Source organism: Lampetra fluviatilis, chromosome 3 (genome assembly GCF_964198595.1).
Source record: "Lampetra fluviatilis chromosome 3, kcLamFluv1.1, whole genome shotgun sequence".
Lineage (NCBI taxonomy): Eukaryota > Metazoa > Chordata > Hyperoartia > Petromyzontiformes > Petromyzontidae > Lampetra > Lampetra fluviatilis.
This window is the reverse complement of record NC_136277.1, coordinates 17727186-17755041: the sequence shown is the minus strand read 5'-3', so window position 1 is coordinate 17755041 and position 27856 is coordinate 17727186. Positions and strand designations below refer to the sequence as shown.

General features: G+C 41.3%; 1 protein-coding gene across 8 annotated transcripts in view; it reads right to left on the bottom strand.

The window, feature by feature from the left end:
• The window catches only part of LOC144953668 (unconventional myosin-IXa-like), a 192078-nt gene that overhangs the window by 98991 nt on the left and 65231 nt on the right, over positions 1–27856 (bottom strand). For all 8 annotated transcript variants that reach the window (XM_078884247.1, XM_078884257.1, XM_078884251.1 and 5 more), the window contains exons 3-9: positions 21256–21350; positions 20400–20462; positions 18384–18483; positions 16200–16247; positions 12233–12333; positions 11182–11308; positions 8152–8241 (exon numbers count right to left, since the gene is read on the bottom strand). In XM_078884247.1, coding sequence (XP_078740373.1) covers positions 8152–8241; positions 11182–11308; positions 12233–12333; positions 16200–16247; positions 18384–18483; positions 20400–20462; positions 21256–21350 — 624 coding nt within the window. The remainder of the gene's footprint in view (positions 1–8151; positions 8242–11181; positions 11309–12232; positions 12334–16199; positions 16248–18383; positions 18484–20399; positions 20463–21255; positions 21351–27856) is intronic.

Here is a 27856-nt window from a genome sequence, read left to right as displayed (position 1 = left end):
ATTGCGGGGCCTCGCTCTCAGATCTCAATGGCCACCGACACACAAAGAACGCACCACCACCTTTTGTCATCTCCTTCTTTGTACAGTAAGATGCGTGTGTGGCTGCTCTCTGTGTTCCCACTCATCGGCTCAAGGAATATTTCATTTTGTGCTCCACAAAAACAACAGGGCATTGTGTTCAAGGACTGGGGGTTTACAACTTACCATTTTATGTAATAATGTTATCTAATACTGTACATGCTGCATGGGAAAATTGGTGAGAGAGGCGAAAAAAAAGACATCGGACAAAAAAGGCTTGTATGAAAGTAGCTAATGAAAAGGGGCATTTAAGCATATGAAATGTAACCTGGTAAGTGATTTCATCGGCTCGTACAACACAGAGGCGGTGAAGAAATAAACAACACTTTTGACTCGTAAGTAACAAACAAAATCTGAGCATATAGAACAACACAAGCGGAGCTGAAAAGCAGAGCAGTGTGAACGGAGCTGAGCGTTGCCTGGCGGTGTCGAGCACGGACTGGCCGCACACAGCACTGGCCTCAAGAAGCACTGGCCTCACGTGGCACGAACCGGACTCACGCATCACGGACCTGACTCACGCAGCATGGACCGGACTCACATAACCAAACCAGCGAAACTAAATCCCTACACCGACAACAATCATAGCCGTAGCATTCACACACTGATGAAAAGGTCATTGTACAACAATTGTTGATGGTTAACTCAGCCTAACCAATTAATAAAACCCCAGGGGCTTTAAATACAAAACGTTCATCAGTCAAATAATATCAACATACAGTAAGTGGGAGCAAACTAAGACAGATAATGATTGATGGGTGGCAGGGCAGTGTGCCCGTACAGTATTATAGTGCCACACAGAAAGTCAATGGGTCCATTAACTCCCCCATTTTCACCTGCGCCACACAGCACTGCACCACAGGCTACTCAAATTGAAAGGTCATCTGTCACAATTACTCAGTGGCACAGCCTCGCCAAAGCAACTGTACCAGTGCTGTCAATGGACAGAGCTGTTCTACCATGGCCACCATAACATTGTCATTCCTCCTCATGCCCGAGACAAAATAACTGGAAAGTCAAGTCTCTTCAGTGACCCATTGAAATGTTTCAGTTGAGGCTCAGTCCCGTGTTTTATTAAACGATGGGTCGACAAAGCCGAAAAGTCTGGGCTGAGAAAACCAGAAAGTCCAGCAGAAATTTCTGCCAGCACACTTCGCTGTTGTGACTGCCAAGAATTAAAAAAACACACAATGTGTAAAAGGTGTAAACAGGTCAACACCCTGGAGTTATGGTGCCGCCATAACACTCCAAGCGTGAATAAAAAGCACTCTCTATCCCACCGAAAGCCATTCATTAAAAATGCAATTGCATTCAACAGCCAAAACAGCCAAACAATGGTTCAGCTGTAATGGGAATTCTTCTACGCACGTTCTGTAAGGGATCCAGAATGCCGTGTTGCGTGATGCTTCCAACTGGTCACCCTCACAACCAGACTGCGCTAAACACAAACGTATTGAGAGAAAGGTGGCTCAAAACCACGAACTTCAATGCAGCCATTTCTCATCCCTGTGAGAACTACTTCATTTTCCTGGCATTATATAAATAAGACACGGACCTTAAAAAAGATCATACTATAATTACCTGGTAATTGTACATCTGCTGGAAATAAACTTTCCCACAGCTCAAAAGAAAACTTAGGCCCGAGTGTAGAGCTTGCAACAACAGCATAACAATTGCGCCTTTGTGGGTAGCGGCTGTACTTCTAAGCAGGCAATAGCCGCCCGCACTCTCAGCTCATGGGAAACATCACAACCTCCATCAGACGAGCTTCACCGTCTCGCTCATAATTAAACCCCAGTTGTAAAAAAAACACAACAACACTGTGCATGCCCAATTCCAGAAAATGCATGCAATTCAAAAGGACCCCTGCCACCCCCTTAAAGAAGTGACATGGGCATTTTAAGGATGTTTTTCAGTCAACGATGTTATCGGCCATGTGTTAGACCAGAATTTGTATGCTCTTTGTTATGCTGGTTGCTGTCGGAATGTTACATTTTAAGTTTGCCTATTTCTGGAATGTACACGGGCCTAATATGCACGATGCCATGGCAACATACCACAGCCTCATCCAAATTGTGATGTGTAATCCCCCTCAAATATGTGTTGTCCAATTTTTAGAAATGAGCAGTACACAATCAATCGGATTCGTCTGTGGCATTTCTCATTTATATATTTGGTATTAAACTTGAAAGTACCGTGTTCAGTAGCGCCAATGTCGAGTTCTTTGGTATGAATATCAACAAATAAAATGTATCACTTCTCGGTGTTTACAATTCATATTATGGACTGTATGACAGTCTGCTAAAATATTTCGAATAATTATTTGCTATTTCACAAAAAAAAATTTTGCGAGTCCCTGTTCTTTAAAATGTGGCCAATTCACTTAACACCTTGTGCATTTTTATCTGCTAACTGATGATTGCTAGCAACCTTGAAAATGAACAAAGAGAACTTTCAACAGGCGTGATAGAAAAAAACAGGGGTGTGGATTCCAGGGAAGATTCCAAGCTTTGTTAAACAGGGATTACACAAGCAAGCAAATGGATAAACACTGACAATCCCTGGTCTTACATGTGCGTCATTAATAATATAACACTAGGTTACACCACCCCAAGACCCATTCCAGCTCCAGTTGAAATGGAACAGAGGGGCGGAAAACCTGACAAGGCAACTTCACGATGAACTTTAATAAAGATTGGTTATCTCGCGCACAGACCAAAGACTGCCAACTTTTTTTTATTTAAATAGATATCCCTTAATAATTGCCAAAAATGGTATCACTCAATCAAGTACCATTCAATATTTGTAAGCTAATCTGCTTTTTAAGAGAGATCTTCATGTCAATTCAAATAATGTACGTTTCACAATATCTACCCCAGTGTTATGCGCATTGCTAAAACGTCGTAACAGCAGGAGCAATCGTAATTTTATTTTACATTTTATACACCGTCAAAGGTGCTTTGCTTTTCATTCGCCTATACTACACAACTCTATTGAATGGTGAGGGAAATCAAAATAAGTACTGCTTAACGACCTTGTCAATCTTTCCATGCCGTGTTAAGTAACTTTATAATTAACATTCGAACACTCTTGGAAAAGACAGCACTCGTATAGGTGGGGCGTTTATCCCTTCCGAAGCCCATCACTAAACACGATGAGCCTTGCCCCTTAGGAGGTGACGGTTTTTAAGAAAGGGGAGTTTTCCTTATCATGCAAGAATGTTTTGAGAAGCGAGTAGGGGGTTTTGTAGAGAAAGCAAACAAAACAAGAAGGTATTGTAGCTGGAAATTAGTATTGGGGATAGAGAAGAGTCAGATGTAAGAAGAGTACAAAGAAGAGTCTAAGTGGAAGATGAGCATGGGAAGAAGTGGAAGATGAGCATGGGAAGGAAGTCAGGAGGGTTAATGGCGAGTGGGAGACAATTGCACATAGCAAGGGCAGCTGAGGAGTAACCTCCCCCATTGAGCAGAACAATTACATAAATATTATTCTGTTCTGTGTCTCCACGTAAAAATAAAATAACATTTAGCCTCTTGGCTTTTCAGACTTATTTTAACCAGCAGCATTTGTTTAAAGACATGTACATTCTGGACCCGTTTAATCTTTCTGGGAGTCATCAGCAGTCAACGTGTGCTAAACAAACACTGCTGGTATTCCATGGCATTATTAAGTGCCCTCTCCACACCATGGGCTGTCAGGAAAAAAACACAACAATATCGTTTCGAAACAGGCTGGATGTGGATGTCAACAGAGGGCCTTGGTTACTGGTACAGAGACGTATGGAGGGGGTGTATGGTGAAATTATATAGAAAATGTAGGTGGGGTCAAAACTGCGGAAAATCTTGCAAAGGGTGATATTGTGATCGATCACATCACTTATTGTTAAGTCAACGAAGGGAAGGGGCGTGATGACTGTGGTCTCCTTTATGAGTGTGGGTGAGAAATCTGGCAGCAGCATTCTTGATAATTTGTGGTCTTGGAAGCAAGAGAGGTAACAATGCCAAGGAAAATAAAGTTGACAAATATTTGGACAGTGGTTTCAGAACAAAGATGGTCACCGCATCACACTGTTTCAGATCTGCTTCTATGGCTGTCTGGAACGCTCTTATTTCCGATATTAGAAAGCAACTGGAGCTATGCACTTTTAAATTTAGATTAAAAACGAATTTCTTGAGAACTGCCTTTGCGTTTAGTTTGTTGTCCTTCCCTCTACATGTCTGATTAGCACGGTTGGCTACGTACGGGGCAAAATAAGTTCAACATAAATTTGCACAGTACATGCGGATGTGAAAGTGACAAAAATACGTTTTTTGAGAGATGGAGAGAGTTGGATCAAGAATTACTTCAAGTCTGAAAATACTCTTTGCAAGTTTGATGTCTTATTTTCAGAAACGTATGATAGCATTATGGGACCTCGTTTGCCAGAACCAAAATATGAGAATAGGTTTTTCCCCTTTTTTCTGGCAAACAAAACAGGTGTTAAGATGTTAAAACACCAAACTTAAACCTTTAACAAGGAATCATGGCTGCATTAACCACAATACTTGTGGTCAGAATGCAAACAAAAAACATACTCTGATAATATATGCATTGTCTTTGAAACTGATTGGTCCACACCAGACAGCTTTCTTTTGAGCCCCGTCTCAAACGGTGTTTTTTGTTTTGCATTCTAACCACAAATATTGTGGTTAATGCAGACATGATTCCTTGTAAAAGGTTTCAGTTTGGTGTTTTAACATCTTAACACAAGTTTTGTTGCCAGAAAAAAAGGGAAAAACCTATTCTCAGTACGATAGCACTTTCCACTTTACTGATTGTTTTCCAATGAAGACCTGTCTTGGATTTACTTAATCGTAGAAAGTTGGCTTAAATCCAACGTGGGTTTGTACCAATGGCAGGTTGAGTACAGGCGGTGGGGGGTGAAGTTAATGGAGTTAATGGGGTGAAGTTAATGGAGTTAATGGGGATGTACAGCTGAGTGTCCTTGGCACAGGACTGGGGGGTATAACATACGAGAAGGCGATGAGTTTCACGAAATAAAATGATAGAGATTGACAGTAAAGAGCCATAGGAAGATCATTGTGGAACACCACAGCTAAAGGGTTTTCTTGACAATGATAACTCATATGGAGACATGTAAGGAATGGGTGCGGAGCAGTAGAGAAATTAGTATGTCACACACCTACACGCAGTATGAAAGCCGTTGAAATAGGGCAGTAGTTGTATTCTTGGTTCTTTCAGTAAAGTCAAGTAAAAAGAAAAAAATTACATTTACAACAAAAATAAAAAAATAAAAATTATTAATTGAAAATAATAAAAGCAAAAAACCACAATAAAAATACAAATATAAATAGTAACATTAAAATTCTATTTATACAAAAAAAAATGTTACTTTACATTTTTTTCTATTTATGTGACTTTACCGAAAGAACCAAGAATATGAATTCCTGCAGTCACGAAAGTTTTAAGTCAAAATTTAGGACAGTAGTTGGCTGTGTAAAGAGTGGCAGCAAGGTGTAGAAAAACAAAGGAGAGGAAGAGGAGGGTGATAGCACCCAGATGAAGGGCAGTCAGTGGAATGGTTCAATCAGCATTCAGGACTGTACTTGGTCATGCAGAAAATTGTAGCTGATGAGGTGACGTGGACATAAGCAATGAACTGTGTTGGAGACGGAAAAGGTCAAGAGCATAACATTGGGAGTGAGTTGGATATTGAATGAAGATTGGTCAGTGGTTTCAAGAATTGACTGGGAAGTAAACGTAGTGGAGTGGAGTGGGATAGATCATCAACGTGGAGAAATAAGTCGCTAATAATGATCGGTGTACAACAGCAGAGGCCAAGAATGGGTGTAGGTTTGGCAAGGTAGTCAACTAAAGGAAGGCCAATTAAAAAAACTGTTCAAGGAAACAGCCTTCAATTTTTTTTATTGCTTGGGCCATGGCGTCATGAGATAAGTATCCCAGAAATCAAAACAGAGGAGCAGCTTTGTGTTGTGTGGGATGGGAATGTGTGTCTAAGGGCAATGGGTGAGGCCTGCGGAGTGAAACGTGATGAAGGACACCAGGGACCGGGCTATACTAAGCACCAACTGGCAGTTCGAGAAGGCACTGAGGTTTGGGCAGTGAGGTCACAGGAATATATAGAGTTTAACAATGATTGTAGATGTAATGAGCATGTGCTAATTGCACCTCCGATAAGCTACGCACGGTACGAAAAAACTTCAATGTACAGGTGCATACATATGCGAGTGCAATTACCAACTCTCACAAAATGACAGAAATATACTAATCGAGTGGATATCAAAAAACAGGGCTAATATTGAGCATGGGCTGGTGTGAAAGAGATATGGGCATGAATGGGTCACTGACGGGCCATGCAAGCAAGTGCATGTGGCTACAGGTGTAGCTAGCATACATGGTAGATGAGGCAAAGTGAGCAGTAGATGAGGAAACGATGGGCAGTGTGTGGGGCTAGGATGGGCAGTGTGTGGGGCTAAGATGGGCAGTGTGTGGGGCTAGGATGGGAAGTGTGCGGGGTAAAGATCGGCAGTGTGTGGGGGTAGGATGGGAAGTGTGTGGGGGTAGGATGGGCAGTGTGTGGGGCTAGGATGGGCAGTGTGTGGGGGTAGGATGGGCAGTGTGTGGGGGTAGGATGGGAAGTGTGTGGGGGTAGGATGGAAAGTGTGTGGGGTAAGGATCGGCAGTGTGTGGGGCTAGGATGGGCAGTGTGTGGGCGTAGGATGGGCAGTGTGTGGGGCTAAGATGGGAAGTGTGTGGGGGTAGGATAGGAAGTGTGTGGGGCTAAGATGGGAAGTGTGTGGGGGTAGGATGGGAAGTGTGTGGGGCTAGGATGGGAAGTGTGGGGGTAGGATGGGCAGTGTGTGGGGGTAGGATGGACAGTGTGTGGGCGTAGGATGGGAAGTGTGCGGGCGTAGGATGGGCAGTGTGTGGGGCTAGGCTGGGAAGTGTGCGGGTTAAGGATCGGCAGTGTGTGGGGGTAGGATGGACAGTGTGTGGGCGTAGGATGGGCAGTGCGACCCATCGTTTATACAGTCACGTGCAAGATGTGGTTTGCCAATTGTGAGCACTAAGCGCTGCTACTGCTGACGTTTTTGTTTCAAAATTACAAGCTTTTAAGCCAGTCGTGGAAATTACACAGCCCGATGACCAAAATCAGTCCATCCATGCAACGTGAACTTAATTGTTCTACCTATTCTCACGGAGACAAGTTGCTTGGTCATCGTTATGAATCTCATGGCAGCCGAGTCTCGCTTTCAGTCTCGCGTGAGAATGATGTGAGAACCAGGTCCATACCCTCGGTACGTAGCCACGCAGAACAAGATTTTCTACTCAAATATGTACACGTATTTGCATTTAAGCAGACTTTAAAGAGATGTGCCCCGAACAAAACAGCGGTGGTGAACATTCGTGAATTTAAAACGCTGACCTTGACAAGGGGCTATTCATTTCAATTCGGGTTTCTGCAAAGCGACACTCTCTCCCCTTCCTCCGCAAACACTATTTCGAGAGTTTCAATATTCTCTGCCTATGGGACCAATACCACTAAAGATACATACTGAAAACATATGCAAAGCGCATAGTGAGGCCTTTGCTTTTATCCATGTTCAGCCAAAATAAACCCGATAAGTCATAATTTACATATTTTCGCACAAGTCTTTCCAAGAAAAATCACAAGTTTAAATGGACCACCACCATTGGTCATAACTCATTCAGCGTTCCTCTGCCACAGATTGAACACAGATAAGGTCTAAACATCATCAAACATTGCCGGAGAAACACATGTTAATTCCCAGCCATATGCTACAAAGCTCCCAGCTAAAATCTCCCCACCATCTCCGAGTCTGCTCTCTACCCCCGTATCATTCTCCGGCTGCTTTTCCTGGCTACACCGCAAGCCGAACGTAACAAGGGCTATTTTGAAAATGCTTCCCGTGGGAGCAGTAAAGCAATCAGGAAGTTATGGGCTTGGCAAAATCCCTTGGTGTGCCACTGGCAAATGACCTGCGAAAGTCTGAGGCACTATCTCAAGAACTGCAAAGAGAAACCGCCCACCTCAGTCAGTTTGTACGGCAGGATGAGCTTCTCGCCGGCAGTCATCGTCTTCCTGGTCGTCAGTGCCTCGGTCAGCATCTCTTCCTTGACCTGCAACCAAAGGCAAACAAAGTTATACATGGTCCACAAGGTCCATTAATGTATTAAGTGACTATAATAATAAAGGATTACTGCAAATGGGAAAAAAACTGACATTTGTTGTTGCTCAACGATGATTTCCATATTACATGGTGACACGTGCTCATGTCTGGCAATAGATTGCAAAGGCCAACGGTGATAATGGCACCGGATATTCCACACGAGGCAAATGGCGGCATGATGTGGCCCTCGCCATATGCAGGTGCGACGCTTCACGTGCGTCAAACATTAAATGCATAAACAACAATCACGTGCGAAGAAGGGCTTATCGCCCGAAACGTCACCTCTTATATATGTTTTCCTTTTAAGGCAATGTTATTGACAAATGTGCTGAGTGTATTCATAAACAGAATGTTTGGATGTATAGTGCATTCAAAACCAGTTAACAGACACTGCGGTGAGACATCCCATGCCAAACAGTAAGCATTTCCTCCCTTCCTCATGTACGTTGCACATCTTTTGTAGCGTACGTAGCCAGACGTGCACATCGGAGGTGTGGGGGGAGGACAACTAAACACAAAACACTGTTCTAAAAATAGTTTTCAATCTAGATTTAAAAGTGCATAGTTCCAGTGGCTTTCTAGCATCCAAAGGCAGAGTGTTCCAGATTGCCGCAGAAGGGCATCTGAAAGCGCGCGATGCAAGTGACTCTCTTTGTTCGGTGGCTAGCCAAGAGGCGCTGCGAGGATAGCAGAAGTTTTCGTGATGCTGTCGCAGGAGAGAGGGGGTGTGAGTAAAACTGTCAATGGCCAGGTGACATCTCAAGTGCCCCACAGTGAGCTGTTCAAGCTTGATGTACTTGGGAGTGTAAATAAACCAAAGCGCATGAATTCCTCAATGTACAGGAACTCCCTGCTGGTGAGAAAACCTCAATATTTGTAAAGCTATTATGGGTAAAAAAAAAGCAGATCTGTCCATCTTCAATCTCAACTTACACGTGGCAAGTAGTTTGAGTTTGAATCGAGGAAGTGTGGTGGTTCACATGGCCTCAGCAGATAAGTGTACTGTAAAAGCTGACTGAACATGAAAACGCCAAGTACAACCGAAGCTCAAATAATATGTTAAACCTAACAGTTACATTTTATAATTCATTAAAAATGCCTTTAAATATTAAACTCCGTAATAAGTGGTACAATTGTGTTGTGCTGCAGCTTCATCAAAAGGTTATAAGACCTGCATTTCCTAACGTTTTTGCCACAGCCCTATTATACCCACACATTTACACTAATACATTGCTACTCAATAGATTTTCTACAAGTGGATTTTTGTTGTTGCAAATAACCTTCAAGTTTGTGCATATATTTTCCTTTGACCCAACCACAACTACAAACATAGATAGGGAATGGAACGCAGAACATATAATCTACTATAAAGACTGAAATGGCAACATTTTTTTTTAAGTACTAAGAAATAATAAATTAAACAGCATATTCCATATTTCAATCATATTTTGGTTCCACAATATTTTTGGAACATTATGTTAAAAATTAAGAATGTTCCAAAAACGTAAACAATCACAAAGCATTAAAACAATTTGGCATTTCCAAAAAATTTTGATACAATAACACCATTCAAAAATCATAGCTTCATATTTGGTGTTTTTGGCTTTGGTCACACATTGAAATTCTGTGGTAAGAAAGCAAAAGCTCCGTGATCAGCCAATACAAATGTAGACAAAATAAAAGCCGACAAATTAAATTCTTTATGGAGGCACTGGCGTATTAGAGCAACAGGGAAAACCTCACACAGACTCAGAAATAAACTCCTAAAGTGTTATTTTAGCCTGCAATTTATGAAGTTTCGGAATTCATCTGGAGCCTTATTACACCATAAGAGTGCCGAGTCTGACTGCATGAGCAATAATTAAGCGTGAACTCAGGTTCCTAGTTATTCGTTGTGAGTACGTTAATATAGTAATAACCCCTATTTTATAAAAACGCCTTTCATATGGAGGTATCATAAAGTCTCCAAATCTCATAATCCTTTATGAGACTCTGGAATCAAGACAGATTTATAGCAATTCTAAGAAGATCTTCATTTAGCTTTGAGAGAACCAACATTTTACATGTAAAATCCCTGAGTCTCACTCCATATAACTCAAAAAGTAACCCAGAAGTGGAGGAATGGTAATAGTCCCTTAGTCTTTAAACAGATAAAAACCTGTATGAGTTGTTGTTTCCTTTGCAAAGTATGGTTATGGAATGTTTGCAAATCAAAGTTATGGATTTATCATATTTTGTTCACCGTTCAAAATGTTTGCCATGGGTATTAATTATATTTTCCAAAACATTACCATTTTTTCTACAAATTATTGAAGCTCAACACAAAGCATTTTATTCACTTTCAAAAGCCCCTAAGAAGCAGAGGCACATATATCAAGTAACAACTCGGATGTGACATCGTCGGATAATATTCTCAATGTCCTTTGAATGTCGATCTAAGACAAGGACTAAGATCAGCGCTATCTTCAGCAGTGTAAACAAGCAGGTAGTTTACTATAGCTAGCTGGAACTTACAGACGTCAAACATATCGCGGTTAGAGCTGGGCTTTGCTAAATATAACTGCTGAAACATTTTAAATTGAAGGATTGTTGTGTTGTTGATTCTTGATTGTCATGCAATGAGATTTAGACAGATTAACAATCTCAAAATTAAGAACCTAGTTGCCGATGGTGATTTAAAGCAGATCTTAGTGGTGCATTAAACTCAGGTCCCTGGCACAGCCAAACCATCATCCCCTTGAGTCACCCAGCGGCTTTAATAATACTCAATAAGTTAGGCAAGATGCTTAAATTACAGGGTAGCATATAAACACATGTAGCGTAGTCACGCGTGTGGCATTTTGAAAGGGTCAAAGGTTAAATTGTTCACTGTGATAACGGCGGTAAGTACCTGGAGCAGGTTGGAGAGGATGGATAAAACATCTGGCGTGGCAACCTCCACGGCCTCATCCCTGTAGGGCTTCTTCTTGTAAGAGATGTTTCCCAGGTGCAGGATGGCAGATAGCAGCATAAAAATCCTACACAATGCACAGCACAAGAAGGACGCACAGGGTGTGTTCGTGGTACTAACGCTCAAGTTTTTCAAGGTGAAATTTTTTTTTGAAAATAAATGTATGCAAATGGTTATATAATATATAGCAACAATAATTCACAGCACTTTTCTGGATTACGGCCTCCCCATGCTATGTCGGTCATGGACGTTGCTTGAGCATACTTCACCACGACGCTGGTCAGTGCAAGTTAGTAAAGGAAGACATCACTCGCCATCGATGTTAGCCATGGGCAGGAAATGAAGTTGCCGTGTAAACAGTAAACTGCGCAAATCACCACTCCCTATAAATCGTATATATTGGTGTATATTTACTTTTAAGTACAATATATTGCTTGGGAAAACATATTTCACACTTAAAACACTGTATACCTCTTACGTACAGTGCGAAAGAAGTTCAACAGACATACCTACATATTCATCAATTCACAGATTCATATCTACGTATTCTTAATCTAATGATAAACAAATAAAAGTGGAATGCTGACAGTGGTTTGCACACTGCGCTATAAACCCGGAAAACCTGAGTTCAATTCCCAGCCATGGCTAGCATGAGTGGTGAGTCATATCTGAACCATACCTGGTCTGCCTCCTTTCCCCAATCCACAGCAACCAGCATGGTGAAGTATGGTCAAACAAACCCCATACCTGACAATGCATGGGGAGGCCTTCATCTAGCAGTGAATTGAAATGGGGCTGTAAATGTTATTTATATTATTATGTATGCCTCGAAATATGGACTGCGAGCTCTGGATGAATTATTCCAACCCTTACTTATGGGCGTGGAAATATGTATGCATTCTAAGCACTGTGTTAATGTCTTAATGCTGGTGTCTTTATATGTTAATGGAAAGCGAGACAAATTGTGTGCTATTTTAATGATCACTATTACCTTTTTCTCGTAGCAGGCAGAAACCCCACCATCTCCATGGCCAGCTGCAACCTCTTGAAATCATGCTTGAGGTCCTCCCCTTCCGTGAAGCAGCCGTCAGGCTATGATCCACACACAAACACACACCAGTCAGCAATAGCAGACATACAGTCATCAAGCTACTAACAACAACTGCCGTTCACCACTAAGTGACGTCACCATGACACTTGTGCCATGCCAGGTGCACTTTGAGACCACTCAAGTGTCAAAGGCCCGCTGGCAGGAGGCCATGAGTTGATTGAATGAGATGGCTGGCAGATGCACCAACTGTGCTCTCACTGTGCCAACTTTCTACGTTTTAGCCGCCCGGCGCTCCACTCAATGGTGTGAGCGTCGCTTCTCCGCTCTCCGTTGCTGCTGGAGGACCACAGTCTCCAACTCATCAGCAGCATCTTTCACGAAGCTTCTCCACAGAGGCCGATCTTGACACTGCTGGTACCAGTCATCGGCAAATCCAATCAGCTTCATTTTCTTCTGTACCACATCAGTCCGTCTCTTGTCTAGCCCGTGCCGTACCCGTTTAGCCATGTATCGAGCTGATAAGAAGCTGTTTGGGTCGGCTATTATCCACACACACACACCAGTCAACAATAGCTGGTACTCAGCTTTTATCAGTGACTTGCATGTAGATTACATCAATGGCTTCCGTCAGGCATGGACATGACCCAGTGATATTGTTGCATATTTCAACGAGGGGGTTCTTGTGCCATGTTATTATTATTTGGACCAATTCTAGTACAGAAAATGTGCCTAGGTACTTGTTTAATTCAGGTGTAAAAAACTAAAATGTGCAATTAGTTACGTAGAATCTTGATTTGAAGCTTTCGTGACTGCAGAAAACCATACTCTTTGGTTCTTTTGGTAAAGTCACGTAGGTAGGAAAATAATAGATCACTGCTGAAGGTTTTTTATTGCTGTGGTTGTCCCACCTAATGACGATTGCTTGTGTTGCGATCGAAACGTCGTGATCTATTATTTTTCAACCCACGTGACTTTACCAAAAGAACCAAAGAGTATAGTTATGTAGAGACAATGCATCTGACTAGCAAATGATGACGATAAACTGTTAAAAGAATTACATCCTTCATAAACCTGTAGGACTGGTTTTGGCTTCACAGTCAATAACACGGGAAAGATCAGCAGTGAAACGTGGCTCCCCTGGAAACGATTCATTCACAATAACAATGCGCGCTGATCCAGAATTTCTTCTATGACATACTGCAGTTCTTCATTAAACTCAGTTTACTGTTAATATAAATCAATGCACATAATTGTTGTCTATGAGTATCTATAATCAGTCAGCTTTAAATAACATTTCACAATTTTCTCAAGTTCGACATCCAACCATTAGTCGGCACTCTCCTTGATTATTACGACGCAATCCTTACGTGGACATCAGAAAAAACACCTCAACAAACTACAGCAGCTCTAAAACCAGCTCTCACACACAGTCCTGGGCATCAGCTGCAGCCATATGGCTTCTGTTAAAAACTTTGCACTAGCTCCCTACCAAATCGAGAAAACTATACAAAGTCACCATCCTGTACCACCCGGGCTCTCTTTCAAGGTCTCCCCGGCATACCTCTCCACCCTTCTCACTCCGCTGACCACTGCAATCCGCCGCATCCTACGGAGCATGTCTAAAAAACTGCGAGACGCAGCCCCAGTGACAAGATGTTAAATACCTCGCCTGGTATCTAGGAAGTTGTGGGTTCAATGCCGACCCTGACGCCTGGACATTTTGAGTTTGTATGTTCTCCCCATGGTCACATGGATTTTTCTCCTGGTCCTCCGGTTTTTCCACATGATAAGCCACTTCGTTGAGCTATTATTTGTGGTCAGGTCGATTCTGAAAAAGAGCTATGTAGCTCAGTGGGCCTTACCCGGTAGTATAGTTATTTTTCTTCGTAGCTACACCAGCAGCCATTTGAAACGGTCTCCCACTGTACGTACACAGCATCCAAGCACCCTCCAGCTTCAAGCAGCGACTCAAGGCCACCTCCTCAGGCCAGCTTATAAGGAACTTTTGAGCTTTGGTTCTGCACAAATTCGAGTTCTCGATCGAACAATGCATCGGATTTGTGAAATATGTGCACAATCCAAATTGTATACTTTAGGTCTTTCGGTAAAGTCACATGACTTTACCAAAAGACCAAAAGAATATGAATTCCTGCAGTCACGAAAGCTTTAAGTCAAGATTTACTCTAAATTGTGTTTATTATTATTATGATAATCTTGCTGCCCTCTCTGTCTACTCTGAAGAAAGGTGAATGAGCGAAACGCCAACATATTCTATTTATTGTTTTTCATTCAAAGGTACTGTTCGTGATTCGTATGGTGGAATTTTTTGTTGTTTAATTCTAGCTGTTAAGTTAACATCGAGCAGCAACATCAAGCGAATGTAAAAAAAAAATATAATTAACACCATTGCCAAAAATCTATTGCAGAACTTTCTGAACTAGAATAAAAGTACCACACTATGAAGGGTGTTAAATGACAAGACTAGTTTTACAAATAACACAAACAGGTAATCTGATCGTTTTGGTTTATAATTCTTCACTTGGACATTGCCTGGAAATATAAATCTTCGGTACCAGTTGCGTCACAACCAACAGAAACTCAGCCACTCGGCAACAGCACCACTGCCACAAATCTGTGACTTCCACGCATGTAGAGGACAATGTAACCAGGGCCAACGAACGGCTACAAGACAACGTAAAACACCAATAGTACATAAGTGTTCCAATTGAGCCCAAATTGGGAGAGGGTGAATTTAATTGTGGAGAGGTACATAGCACTCCCATGCCACCAACATTTCCTGAGCCTCAATACGACATTTCCGTCTGTTTGCTTTGGCTTAAGTTAAAGCCAGATTATGATTTTTCTATATTTATACTGCTAAATCTTGGTATACCTTTAAATGACCTACATTTACTAAAAAATAACGATATGGAATATAGTTTAAGATAATACATGTCAAAAGCTCACCGCTTGCCTGCATGAACATCGTTATCTTTTATTTAATTTCCGGATAAGGTCTGTGATAAATCTACGAACTTAAATATAAGATTTCACAAAGAATTATCACGATAAATCACATACAGTCACATGTATTACAATATCAGGGCTTACATATGTACAAACATTGAACTCCCCCCCCACCCCCCCATGTATTAATTCAATGAACATTCTGAGAAAAGCTCTATCCCTATCTCCTATATCGTTTACGTTCTTGCTGGTTATAATTTAAATACGCACACTTGACATGTAGTTGAACACAAGATGTGGAAACTAAAAGAGACAGGACTGTTCACTTTAATTTTAAAGGCTAGACTGTGTAAGTGCGTTTTCTGCATGCTCAGCAAAGCTAAGAGAACATTCTACCATAAATTCCTAATTCTGGTTCGGCCTATATTAGGTTAAGTTGTACAGTTCCTGGGATTTTTCTACTGCTTCTGTTGCTTTTGTGAAGAAAAAAATACGCACCATATAAGCATTGCGTTCTGTGCCAGAATCAGAAGCAAAGTGCCAAAAACAGTTTACACTACAACAGCCATCCACGGGGGGCTCGCAGCCAACATAAACCTCAGCTGTCTCTTTCAGCAACGCACCCAATTGCCATCAGTTTAATCCCACAAGAGATATTTATTTTTAAATCGCAGTTTTTTTTATATTAATGTTTGTACAACAGGCTAGAGCTGATAAGTGTTGGTTTATCACACCAGGCTTTGTAAACAGTTTCTGTTTACAAATTAAGTGCCTTGTTTTTGGCCTCATTTCAATTGGAAATGTTTTGTGCTCAATGAAAAGTACAACATCTTTACAACACCCGCATTTTAGTCACAAAAACAATCAAATCACATCTGCATTATTAATATGACCTTAATTTTTATCTCCCCCCCCCAAAAAAAGCTCAAAACATACTAACCGTGTCATCATTGTAATAACTCTCCCGTTGCTGAGGTTTCTTACCAACCTTAAATGAAGGCAAAAGCAGCATATTAGTAACCACATGCAAGCAGCAAAGAAGCATTGACAGGAATATTAGGAGCACTGCTGTGCCAATAAAAAAAACATTAATCAAATAGACCAATACAGAATATCTTGAAGCTCTGGCCTATGTGCTACATGGATGTGGAATTGTCCAAGTCTTGTTATATCAAGCAATTAGTCCACTGTGTTTCCTAAATAAAATGTCCCTTGCAAACTATCTGGGTAACTTGCTACATGAGACATTGCATGAAACACGGATTGATACCTTGAAATGAGCGGTTGTTTAAGTGCAAAGTTTCACTGCTTTGTAAAAACTTAAGTGTCAACAATGCTGTACAGTAATCTTGTGTGAATGCGAACACCGCTATCGTTTAAAATAAGGCTACAATACTAAGTGATGACAACTAGAAAAGGGCTGGTTATCTCACAAGACTTGGAACCAATGAACAAATATGGAATGGGATCAGGTTACACAAAGGTTGCTCATGTTAGCAGCTTCTTTATAGTTTAACATTAAGGTTTTCGCGACCAATATCATCCATAATGCAGGATTTATATACTAACCACTATTTTTTTCATATTATTCCACACAAAGTTACACTAAGGTAGTGCTGGAGCTACAAATAGAGGCTGCACGGATGGTGTACTGATTAAAAGTTGTTGATTATTTCCAAATATGCGTCCTCTAGTATGTTCAAAAATATCACACATTCCTTTGGCAAAAACCAAGCCAGCCAATGGCTGTTAAAGTGTATCATGCATAAGAAAATAAATCAATGAAAATATCCCTGAGAATGACATTGTCGCCAAAGTGAAATGGCAGCCTAGAATCACGGTAGAACCACACCAACGCTATAAACATTGTAATGTGAACTCATTACATTCCAATGCATCTGTAGTTACATCCATTTTCTTGGAACGTGAAGGATGGACAACTTGCATCTTTTAAACTGCTGTGCAAAACTATACCTCAGCAGAGTAGTATAGTCAAGACAAAGCGCTTTTGCAGTGAAATTATTTAACAGCAAAGCACATGTAGCAGCATTAGAGGTTTAACAAAACAATCTATAAGGTTTACAAAAATGCAAGGATGGATCTAGAAAATAACGTTACACTTGCTCATGGTTGGTTCTTAAGAAGGCGGCATGTGATATGACTGAGCGCAATGTTCTCCAACAGTTCATATTGCATGGAACATGTTGAAGACTTCAATACGGCATTATACTTCGATTTGTACCGAGTATTCTGCAATCTACATAATCGTATGTATGTAAATTGAACATGTTTTTCACCGTACATAGCTAACAATGCTAATCGTAGGTATAACGATAGGACAACACCTAAACACAAAAAGGAGTCCTAAAGACATGAGTTTTTCCTCGAGATTTAAAAGTGAATAAGCTCCAGTGGCGTCCAAATATAAATCGCCACCAGACTCCATGTTAATGGGCACTCTACAGCAGAAGCGATGAAAGACACCCAGAATGTCAGTCTAGTGTTGGTTATCTTTACAAGGCCACGCATGTGAAGGGTCAGGGTGTAAAATATCCACTCACAGTAAACAGCAGTTTGCTTTAAAGTCTACATTGCTTCGGTGTAATAATTGTTTACTGTTCACAATAAACCAATGCATGTGTTATCTTAGGCAATTGAAGTCTGTGGCACATGCAACCAATATAACTCAAAAGAAACCCAAAAAAAAAGTCTGGAATGGAGAATGAAACCTCAAAGCAAGGTTCTTTACATAACAATAAAAAATGACAGCAGGTGAAAGTCAAGTAATAGAACCATTATTATAATTTAATAATTTAATAGAAGCCATTTTGAAATTTGAACTATGAAATTGTAACATAATGTTCCTACTTTTCAAATATTTACACAGCATTTGAATACTTACCTCACTGCACAAGGCACACTTTAATAACGTGCCGCATTATGACCGACCAGCTGTGTGAAATGAACCATCGTCCGTGCATTCACGGCTCTGTGCGTAGGCTTGCGATTCACTACACTATCTAATAATTCTCACGTTCATACTTTGGACAAGGAACTGGCCCAACAAGAGAGTGCAAATGGCATGGCGGTGTGTGTGTGTGTGTCCTGTCACCACAAGAATCACCTGGTTCAGGTATTGGTACTCCTCTGGCTGTTTGAGTTGGAACTCGTCTTGCTCCTCTTGAGTTGCGCCAGCAAGTAGATAGTAGAAGACATGGTAGTTCCTGCCAATATCACCACCACCACCACCGGCATCATCATCAGCCATTCAGAACACTTGCTATCACATTCTGTCAAACATTATTTCTATAAACAATCTTTTCACGGATCAGTTGAGATCAATTTATCACTGGTGGTCATTCAGGGAGAGGTGATAATTTAGAGATTACCGGGCATTTTTTACATTTTGCCATGACACCAGAATTGTTTCTACTCGACGTTTTGCATATTCTCAAAAAAGGCAGATGATTTATAAATAATGCTCACGCAGTTCCTGCATTAAAACATGCAAATCCTCCAAGAGGACGAAAGATCACTAAACAGGTACCAATAGCCTGACCTGTTGTTGCATTAAGAAACGGGAAGCAAATATACATGCCACCACTAAAAACCACCAATGTTTGACGAGCACTGCCTGCCCATTTGTGTGGGAGACACGGCCAGGGGAGGAGGGTGGGAGGGGTGGTGTGACGTCAGTGTCGCGCACGATGCAGCTCGACGTTATGGGGATGCGGGTGATGTCATCACGCAAATGTGCCCGGTGATGTCACCGCCGTGCCCTTTGGGGGACAACGTTACGCGCTATGACGTCATAGCGCCCTGGATGGAGAAATCGCCACTCCGAAGCCACAGCGTTGTGGGCTTGAGGTACGATGACATCATGACCTAAACATCGCCTCTCAATATAAACGAGAGGGGGTAAACCATCTTACCAGACGGGCCAAGCAATAAAACGCGAAACACAACTTCCGAAAGGATTTTGGCTGCCGCCCGTTTTAATTGGGGCATTTATTTTTCTAATCTTTTGGGGGGGGCGGCCAAAATGTTTGAGAAATTGGGAAAGGCCGCGATTTTCTGTGAATGCCCTCGGTGAGACGAGCAGTTTTGGTGGCGTTGCATGTTTTCCTCCGACGTACCATTTGGGAGATACACAGAGCGTGGCGGACATGGGATATAATTAGTGCAATATATACACAGATGTCCAGTACATACTGCATGATATGATGTATTGCTTTCACCAAAAGAGATGTACCGATAATTTACAAATTGAATACATTAATACTCTAAATGAATTGGGGGAGGGGGTGGTTTTTTCATAAAGAACACTTTAATAATTAATTTGTTGTAAAATACAGATGTGAATATTGATGACCTGTATCAAATTACACCTGTTAAACAAATTTGAGTTTATTACAATGATTTTAAGGTACACTGTTAAAAATAGTAGAAAGCTTTTGTAATGTAATAAATAACATTAGTGTATCTTGCATTTTTTGTATGTTAAACAAAAACAGGATTTTTTTTGTCCAGTTGTCAACATGAATAATATACAGAAAACACAAATATACATTCATGAACGTAATTAACTATTTCGACCAACCCATTTTTCAAAGGCAGACCTCGGATATAAACAAAAATAACCATCAAAATGTGATAAATCTGAAAACGACTAAACTTAAGTGCTACATCCATAAGCTACCCAGTCACCTAGAATAAATCAGCGTTATCAAATTTGGAAGGTAGTAGCAATAGTTGATTGGATTAAAAACTTCCAAAGCATTTACAATCGGAATTAACAACTGATCCAACGTGTGTAATGCAACTTGACAGAGATGACGAGGATGACAGGAGTGGACAAAATGTCGCCATGGTGGTTCACGCAGCAGACACTTCGTTGAAAAATGTCGATTACAAAAACCTAAGCAGTTACTTGTTATCGGTATCAAAACAAATGTGGAACTATATTCTATGTAAATATAAATGTAAACTCACAACACGCAGTAACGTGCTGAGTATATCAGCACATTGGAACGGAGCAATTTACTACAGATGACACAATCACAGCCAACGATGTTTGTGAACAAACTCCAAGCCGGTGGGGGGGGGGCATCTTCATGCTGTAAACACATGAAGGACGTACCTCTCTTTTGTCTCTTGGGAAACGAGCCTCGATTTTTCCAGCAAGTACTTCTCAACAACAGCGCTGATTGACAAGGGTCGGGGAGGGTTGTGGAAGACAAGATCATGTTTTATATCGTCTCAATTTCATATGCTATCAGACACTTGAACTTACACATATAACAAAAAAGGCAAAAACAGACCTATCACTAAAAAGCATGTATGAATGGGAGGCCTGCTGAATGTTATTTTTTCAGAAAACCAAAATTTAATTACTGTACATCAATGTCACAATTGCATTGTTACCCAAATAACCACAATGCATGCAATACATTGCTAAAATATATTGTTCTTTTCAATTAAAGTGAAAGTAGAAGCATGCTCAAATATTACTTGTATCCTTTCACATGAGACCTCGGTAAAAATTTGCCAGACGGTGTCCAGGGACTAAAGTGATTTTTTTTACTCACAGGACCTACAATCTATATGGTGATTTACGTGGTGAATTAACTGGGCCGAGTGCCTGCATTTTATTTATTTTACCTATACATTCTCATTTCATACAATGGCACCAAAACCTTCCGAACAAGCACTGATAGCTAATATATCAAGCGAGGTATTTTATAACTGTACGAACCAGTGGCCAAACAACACCTTAACATGTATTTAAGCTCATGCGCAAACACGTGTAATTCAGCTCATGCGTATATTTAATTTAATGACAAAAAGAAAAGCATTGAATTTAGCCGCAAGGATTAGTAAAATAAATCTCGACATCTTCTAGCAAGGGATGCTTTGCAAGATTGATTACTACATGACGTGAGCATTGATTCAAGAGGTACCGGAATAGGGTACGAGTCTGAGAGGTGTGTACTTACCCTCGCACGATGCCGTTTTCCCAGTAGTTCACTTGTATGAACTTGCCAAATCGGCTGGAGTTGTTATTGTGAGCCGTCTTGGCATTTCCAAACGCCTGTGGCAAACAAACCCAACGGGAGGAAGGAAGATTTATTGAACACTGCGACAAGTGTGCAGATCCGTCTAACAGAACAATGTCAATGGCAACTTTAAATTGCTAAGAAATACAACGTTTCTAAAGAAAGCAACTTGGAAGTTTGAGCAATAGTACTTGCCCTAGCTTCATACCATCGTGCATGTTACATACGATAGTTAATGGCTCATTGATGATATTATTTCGATGCACTTTCACTGCCATTTTCTTCAACAAAAGTCAGACATAAATTGAAAGAATTGGTGGCCTATTGCTGTTATTTAAAATATGATATGTAAAGAACCGAGTGAGGCTTGTATTTCTAAAGCTGCGGAGCTCTGAGAACAAATGGAAACTCCAATTTACATCTAATTAGAGTGTTGACGGTTAGAATTTAACGCAAAATATCAATGCCTTAAACCTAATCTTTCCCATTCAGTAAATGCGAAATATCAGTTGTGGACTACAGTATTTTGATTATCAGATGACCAGGACGGCAAGTCAGATTTTTGATAACCAGCCTTTGCTATGTTCACTTCTGGAAGGAAATATATATTAACCTAGTTATAATGACAAGAGTAGGTCTAATTTTCATCTTATTCCTTCCAAGTCTCTCTCCAGCGTATCAAACAGAACAGTCGACAATAGGTGTTCATCATTAGCAGTTCCTTCTGCGGTGTGTCTATCTATCGGTCTGGTTAGGCCTAATGGTCTTTAAAATCAGTCACATGCAAATTATTGACGGCAGACTAAATATGCCTTACTCAAATTATTTATGTCGCAATGAACTCATTCCTATATATTGATTATCCACCGACTATTTACATTATTAGAACACGCAAGAAGTTGAAGTAATAATAATCATTCTGATACTTTAAACAATAAAAATGTAAGTGGATCACCCACAAGGTGATACGCCAGCTCGTTTTATTTTGGAAATTAAACTACAGGATACAATACAATTAAATGAATGTTTCTAGATAGTGTGCTTTGCATTCGTGGAAACTTTTCAATGAATAAAATCACGTACTCTAACCATGGCAGCTGTACATCACGAACATAACGAACAAAAACTGTCTTCAGTTGCAGCAACGTAAATAAACATTTATTCTCAAGTCGTAGGCTGAAAAATGGCTTTGTGTATTTTAAGCAAACCACCCCCCCCCCCTCCGAATGCCTATGCTTACTTTAGCTGCCAGTTGAATAGCGAACAAAACACTATTCATGTTCATCTCACTATCATGCCTAGCGGTGGGAGCAGCTCAGGGAGATGCCATTGAGGGCCACGGCGCAGTCGCATTCTATCCAAGGCGAAGAACTTTTCAGAACTTGCCAAAATGAGAAGAAAAAAAAAGACTTGGCCGATCTTCACTCCCTTCTGCCTACGATGCACACAAGCGACCGTTATTGACCCCAACCCAATGTATTCCAAACTTGCGGCTGTGCTCTACGAACTCACAGGCAACAGCTCTTGACTATCGACAGTTTAAAAAAACCACGCGATTTACAATGCTGATAAAAGTTCAACTGTGTTCAGTGGCTAGGTTGGTTTAGGGTCCTAAGAGTGCATGTAAGAAGAGCACTTTGCGCCAGCATTGAGTGGAGAGGACCTTTTGCTTTCACACAGCCACCTGCACGCGCCAGCCCCCATCCACCCACCCGCCAGCCCTCCCTTGAGCGGCAAGAAAACCCATTAATAAGATGCAGTCTGTGGTGGTTCCTGGCAAAGATACCCGGCCATTGAAGGATACCAGGGCAAATTCCAGCGTCACCCCTTCTGGGACATATTTCATTCCTACGGTAAGCTATGTTTTACGTTGAGGAGTGAAATGTGCTTAAATAATTGATGTTATATGAGATTTCACTGGTAAAATATCAGCATTTATTTGCACCCAAAATAAACAAATGATAAACATTTGATAAGACCATGCTGTTATGTTGCTTTATATATATAAACGAATTTATATACAAGCAAGTAAAGTAGAATAAGAAAAACTATTTTGGTCGGGGCGGGGGGGGCAAGACCAAATGATCATATTATTTAAACTAGATCAATGGAATTAACACCACGCTATGCGTACACATTATCAACAGAGGCAGCACACAACCCGCGTCTCACAGGGGTTCTGCTGAAGCAGGCGGAAGCACAGAGCTGGGGGGGGGGGAGCGGGGGAATGGTTTGTGTTCTCCCACGGGTGCTGAAGCCGGGCTCTGGACAAGGCCTACTCCTCCTGTACCCCCCCCCCCACCTTGTGGGGGCACGGCCATCTGTGCAACCACGGATGGCCGTGCCCACGCAAAGCTTCGGCTGCACTTCGGCCTCAACGTTGCAAAATCTCTCACAAGCCAACGTCAGTGAGGGCAAATATTTCATCAGCATCGTGAGAACAAAATGAACTCCCAAGAAATTCTCTCATATGCACGCTCTGGTGAGATAGAACGGCCTCATGTACTGATTTGTAGCCGCTATGCTATAAAAAGTGTGTTAATTTATCCCTTAGAGAGGCATGGAACGGTTCTGCATGTTACCTGAACGATCATATCCACATACAAATGTTTACAAGAGAAAAACATTAACAAAATAACAAAATAAATGTGTATGAACATTTTCACACTATGTTGACGACCTTTTCACACTATTAGCGAGCACCTACCATGGCCGGCACGACAAATGAAGGGGTGGGTGGCCAGCACCATCCGTCACAGTCATTATCCATCACCTTCTTCATATGTAACCATTGCCATCATCATCGTCTTCATCACCACCCAAAAGAAGGCAATTATGAATCGTACTTCTGCATCATCATTGTCATCATGTATTTCTGCCGACACAGGCCATGAATGTGCTATGACTGGCAAAAATTGGCAGCATTCATTTGTTTGTTGAGAAAGGTGGTATGCGGGGTTCAGGGATATGACAGGCCACCGGTACTCATAACCGGTGAAAACCCACTGAGGGAAGGACCTCCCCGGAGCCTGCTTTGGTCCCCCTCTGAGAGCCCTTGACCGGTTCACAGCGTTTTTGTCGTTGTTGTGCCACACCCTGGCCTGCGCCCCTGCTGCTACCCACTGGGCACTCACATTGAGGATGCGCTTGCTCGTCAGGTCAATGCTGAGTTTGGCATTGTGGGCAGCCACTCTCTTCCACCCACATTGTGGCACTCCCCTTGCATGTGGGCAGAGTTCTACCCGAGACGCCACCATTCCATGACGTGTTGCTACCCCAAGAATGAGAGGCAGCTCATGCAGCAGGGCAGGACACTAGCATCGCTGGCTGAGAATGAAACATTACAATAGTCTCCTGCCGATGGTGATCCAGCGTGCCAACATCGTGTGCAAAGCGATTGGTATATTATATCTGGGAACACGGTTCCTACTGAACACCCCCTGGGAGCTAGCACGTTATTTAATTTATTTATGGTACAGGTGGTCAATGGGCAGAGTTCTCATGAGAACAGCACCAAAGGGTGTTGATGGCTGTGAGTGATAACTGTTAACATATCAACTGTCTCAAAAGTCCTAGTATATTCAAGGCATTACACCATGATACGAGTTCGTCTAGCATAGTTTACTCAATATGTCAAAGAAACTCCCCGCTGAATTGAGCATGGGATGGTGCTCATAAATGACAGTCCTGAACAAGGGGGGAAACATTCCGCATTCCTACGGCAAGGGCCAGCTGTGTTTTATCGATCACACAGCATTACAAGGAAACATTATACATGAGCGCATGCATTTCACTGCATTCGCAATGAAGTTCCATCAAATGTATTCAGATTATTGGTGTCTGCAATATTGCAAATTCTCTGGACACTGTGGATGCAGGAATCCAGATGAACAACAAATTTCGAGGATTGAGGAATGTACAGTTCAAATGAATGCTAATGTCCACACGCACACACACACGTGTGTAAATGTAACACAAGAGTCCACAATTGAATGGACGTACATATGGACGCATAATTATGTCAATTGCCTCCGTTGGCAATAATAATGCTCGCGACTGATGCATTCTGATGAGCGAGTGGATAGACCATGAAGGTGACCCCCTTTTTAAAGAGGGCCCCAGGGAATTCAAGTCAACTCTTGTCTACATGAACCACATTTACTTGTACTGCGAATTGATAAACATAAGAATGACCCCCGGTAACGTGTGCTAACGGAGCAATAGATCAGACCGTGATGAATGAAGATTACATGGCAAATTCCAAAAGCAAATATTGAACTTTATGGCCTCGAACATACGAGTATTGTATTTTACAATGCATATTTTTTTCATTGTCCAGGTCTGTTGGTTGATAGCTTTATTATTTGTTTATGCCACATAATGCAATTAGATAGTCTAGTGCAGCTACTGTGTTCATTTTAGTTACAACGGTGGCATTTATGCTCTTTGGTTTTTTTTCGGTAAAGTCACGTAGGGAAAAATAAATAAATATTTTGCCAACTACATTCAATCACGACGTTTCGGGCGCAACACAAGCGTCCTTCAGGTGAAGATTTAATGTAGTTGTTTTCTTTTTTACCTACGTGACTTTACCGAAAAAACCAAAGAGTATGAATCCTTGCAGTCACGAAAGCTTCAAATCTAGAATTAGTAGCATTTATGATTATGTTCTATAGATCCGGTTGGGTGGGGCTGTTGACGGGGCTCATCATCCATTCGGGGCTGATAAAACGGCTACCAAGTCAACAGTGGTTGTCCAGTGGAGAGATTGAGCCCCACAATAGGATTGCAACTACAATAAACGGCTCAGCAGTGGGGCTTTCACTTGCTTCATAGTGCCTGTATATGTCAAATAACTAGGTAGAATAATATAAATATCATCGGAGTACATGTCATAAGAATATAACACTAGTGTATACTAACAATAATGAGTGACCCTCTGAGTTTTTCAGGAGGACCCTGCATTGGGGAAGTTTGGTCAGTGCCATTAATTACATTTTAAAGCCGTGTAAGCCTTTAATGAATGTAGGCATACAGTTCCACAATAATCTCTCATGCCACGTGAGTGTCGTCGAGTGTGTCAGATTATTTAACCTGGATTGCCTTTGCATTATTGATGACACGAAAGAAAAAAGGATGTTTTCAACCGCAACTAACCAAACATGTAAATGCGTTGCACATTGTTATGCAAAAAGTTATAAAATATCCATTACATGAATAAAAATGTGAACAATGCGAGGATAATGAACCTTAAATCACGACTAAAACTAAACTATTTTTTTTTTTAGCAGGTAAGGCCCACTGAGCTATTAGTACTTTTTTAGAAGTGACCTGGCCACAAATAATAGCTCAACGAAGTGGCTTGTCATCACTTGGAAATTTATACCAGCCAAATTCTCTAAACTCACGTTTATGAATGCGGAGGGAAAAACCAAAGAACCCGGAGAAAATCCACGTGACCACGGGGAGAACATGTAAACTCCAAATATACAGCAGGCGTCAAGAGTTGGGATCGAACCTACGCCCTCCTGCATACCAAGCAAGGAAGATAACGTCTCCTAGCCACTGTGGTGCCACTTAAGCTGATGATACATTCACTGGATCGCTTAAGGAGCTATTTTTCAATTCCTGTATGTTGTACGCAAGGGGTTCAAGTGACACCTCCAGCCACCAGAGGCCATTTTATTCACAAGTATTCCAAAAGTAATATTCTTGTTGCAATAAATTGTGTCAATTTCAGTTAAAACAGGGCCAGATCATTGCACCTCGAACACACATATCCATGAATGAAATGAGTTGTCCTAATGCAATGATTAATTCTTAATATATTCGCAGGATTGTAGCAAAAAGAAGGAATTAATTAAATAAATCTTGCTAACCTCTTGAACATTTCGTCTGTTTCCTCTTTGAGACAATGGGCAGGGTTCCTTCCTGAAACGTGCCAAATATGTGTGAGAAAGAAAAATACCGATGCAATTCTAAATGTAACTGCAGCCGCGCTTTGTAGCCGGGTTGCTGAGGTGCACCCGTGTATTTTCTGATTCGTTTTAAAAGACGTTGCTTTAAAATTGGCCTCTGCAGTCACAGTCCAGCTGCACGTGGGATGTTTAAGGATCAAAATAATGTATTTATTGTCGCAATGCCTGTCTACTGTCAACCCCTAAACCTCTCTGCGATTACGCTTACTTGCAAATTCCATTTCGAGTCCCGCCCACTGGGTTGTACCCACCACAAACGTCTATAACCTATAGTTGCAGTAGCTCTCTCGCTACATTTCCTCCTCAGCAGTCCGCCTGCTGTATTGTTTCACCTGAAGACGGTTGCTTGTGTTGCTATCGAAACGTCGAGATTTATTATTTATTTTTTCTATCTACGTGACTTTACCGAAAGGACCAATGAGTAGAAATGTAAGCCAAAGGAAATCTCAGCGTTATTTCGAACAACAATGAAAACGTGCCAAGAATATTCGTAATTAAGATTTACAGGAAATGTGAGCACGATTTTAAAATGTCATGAAACTGGAAACAACTTATAAAGTGAA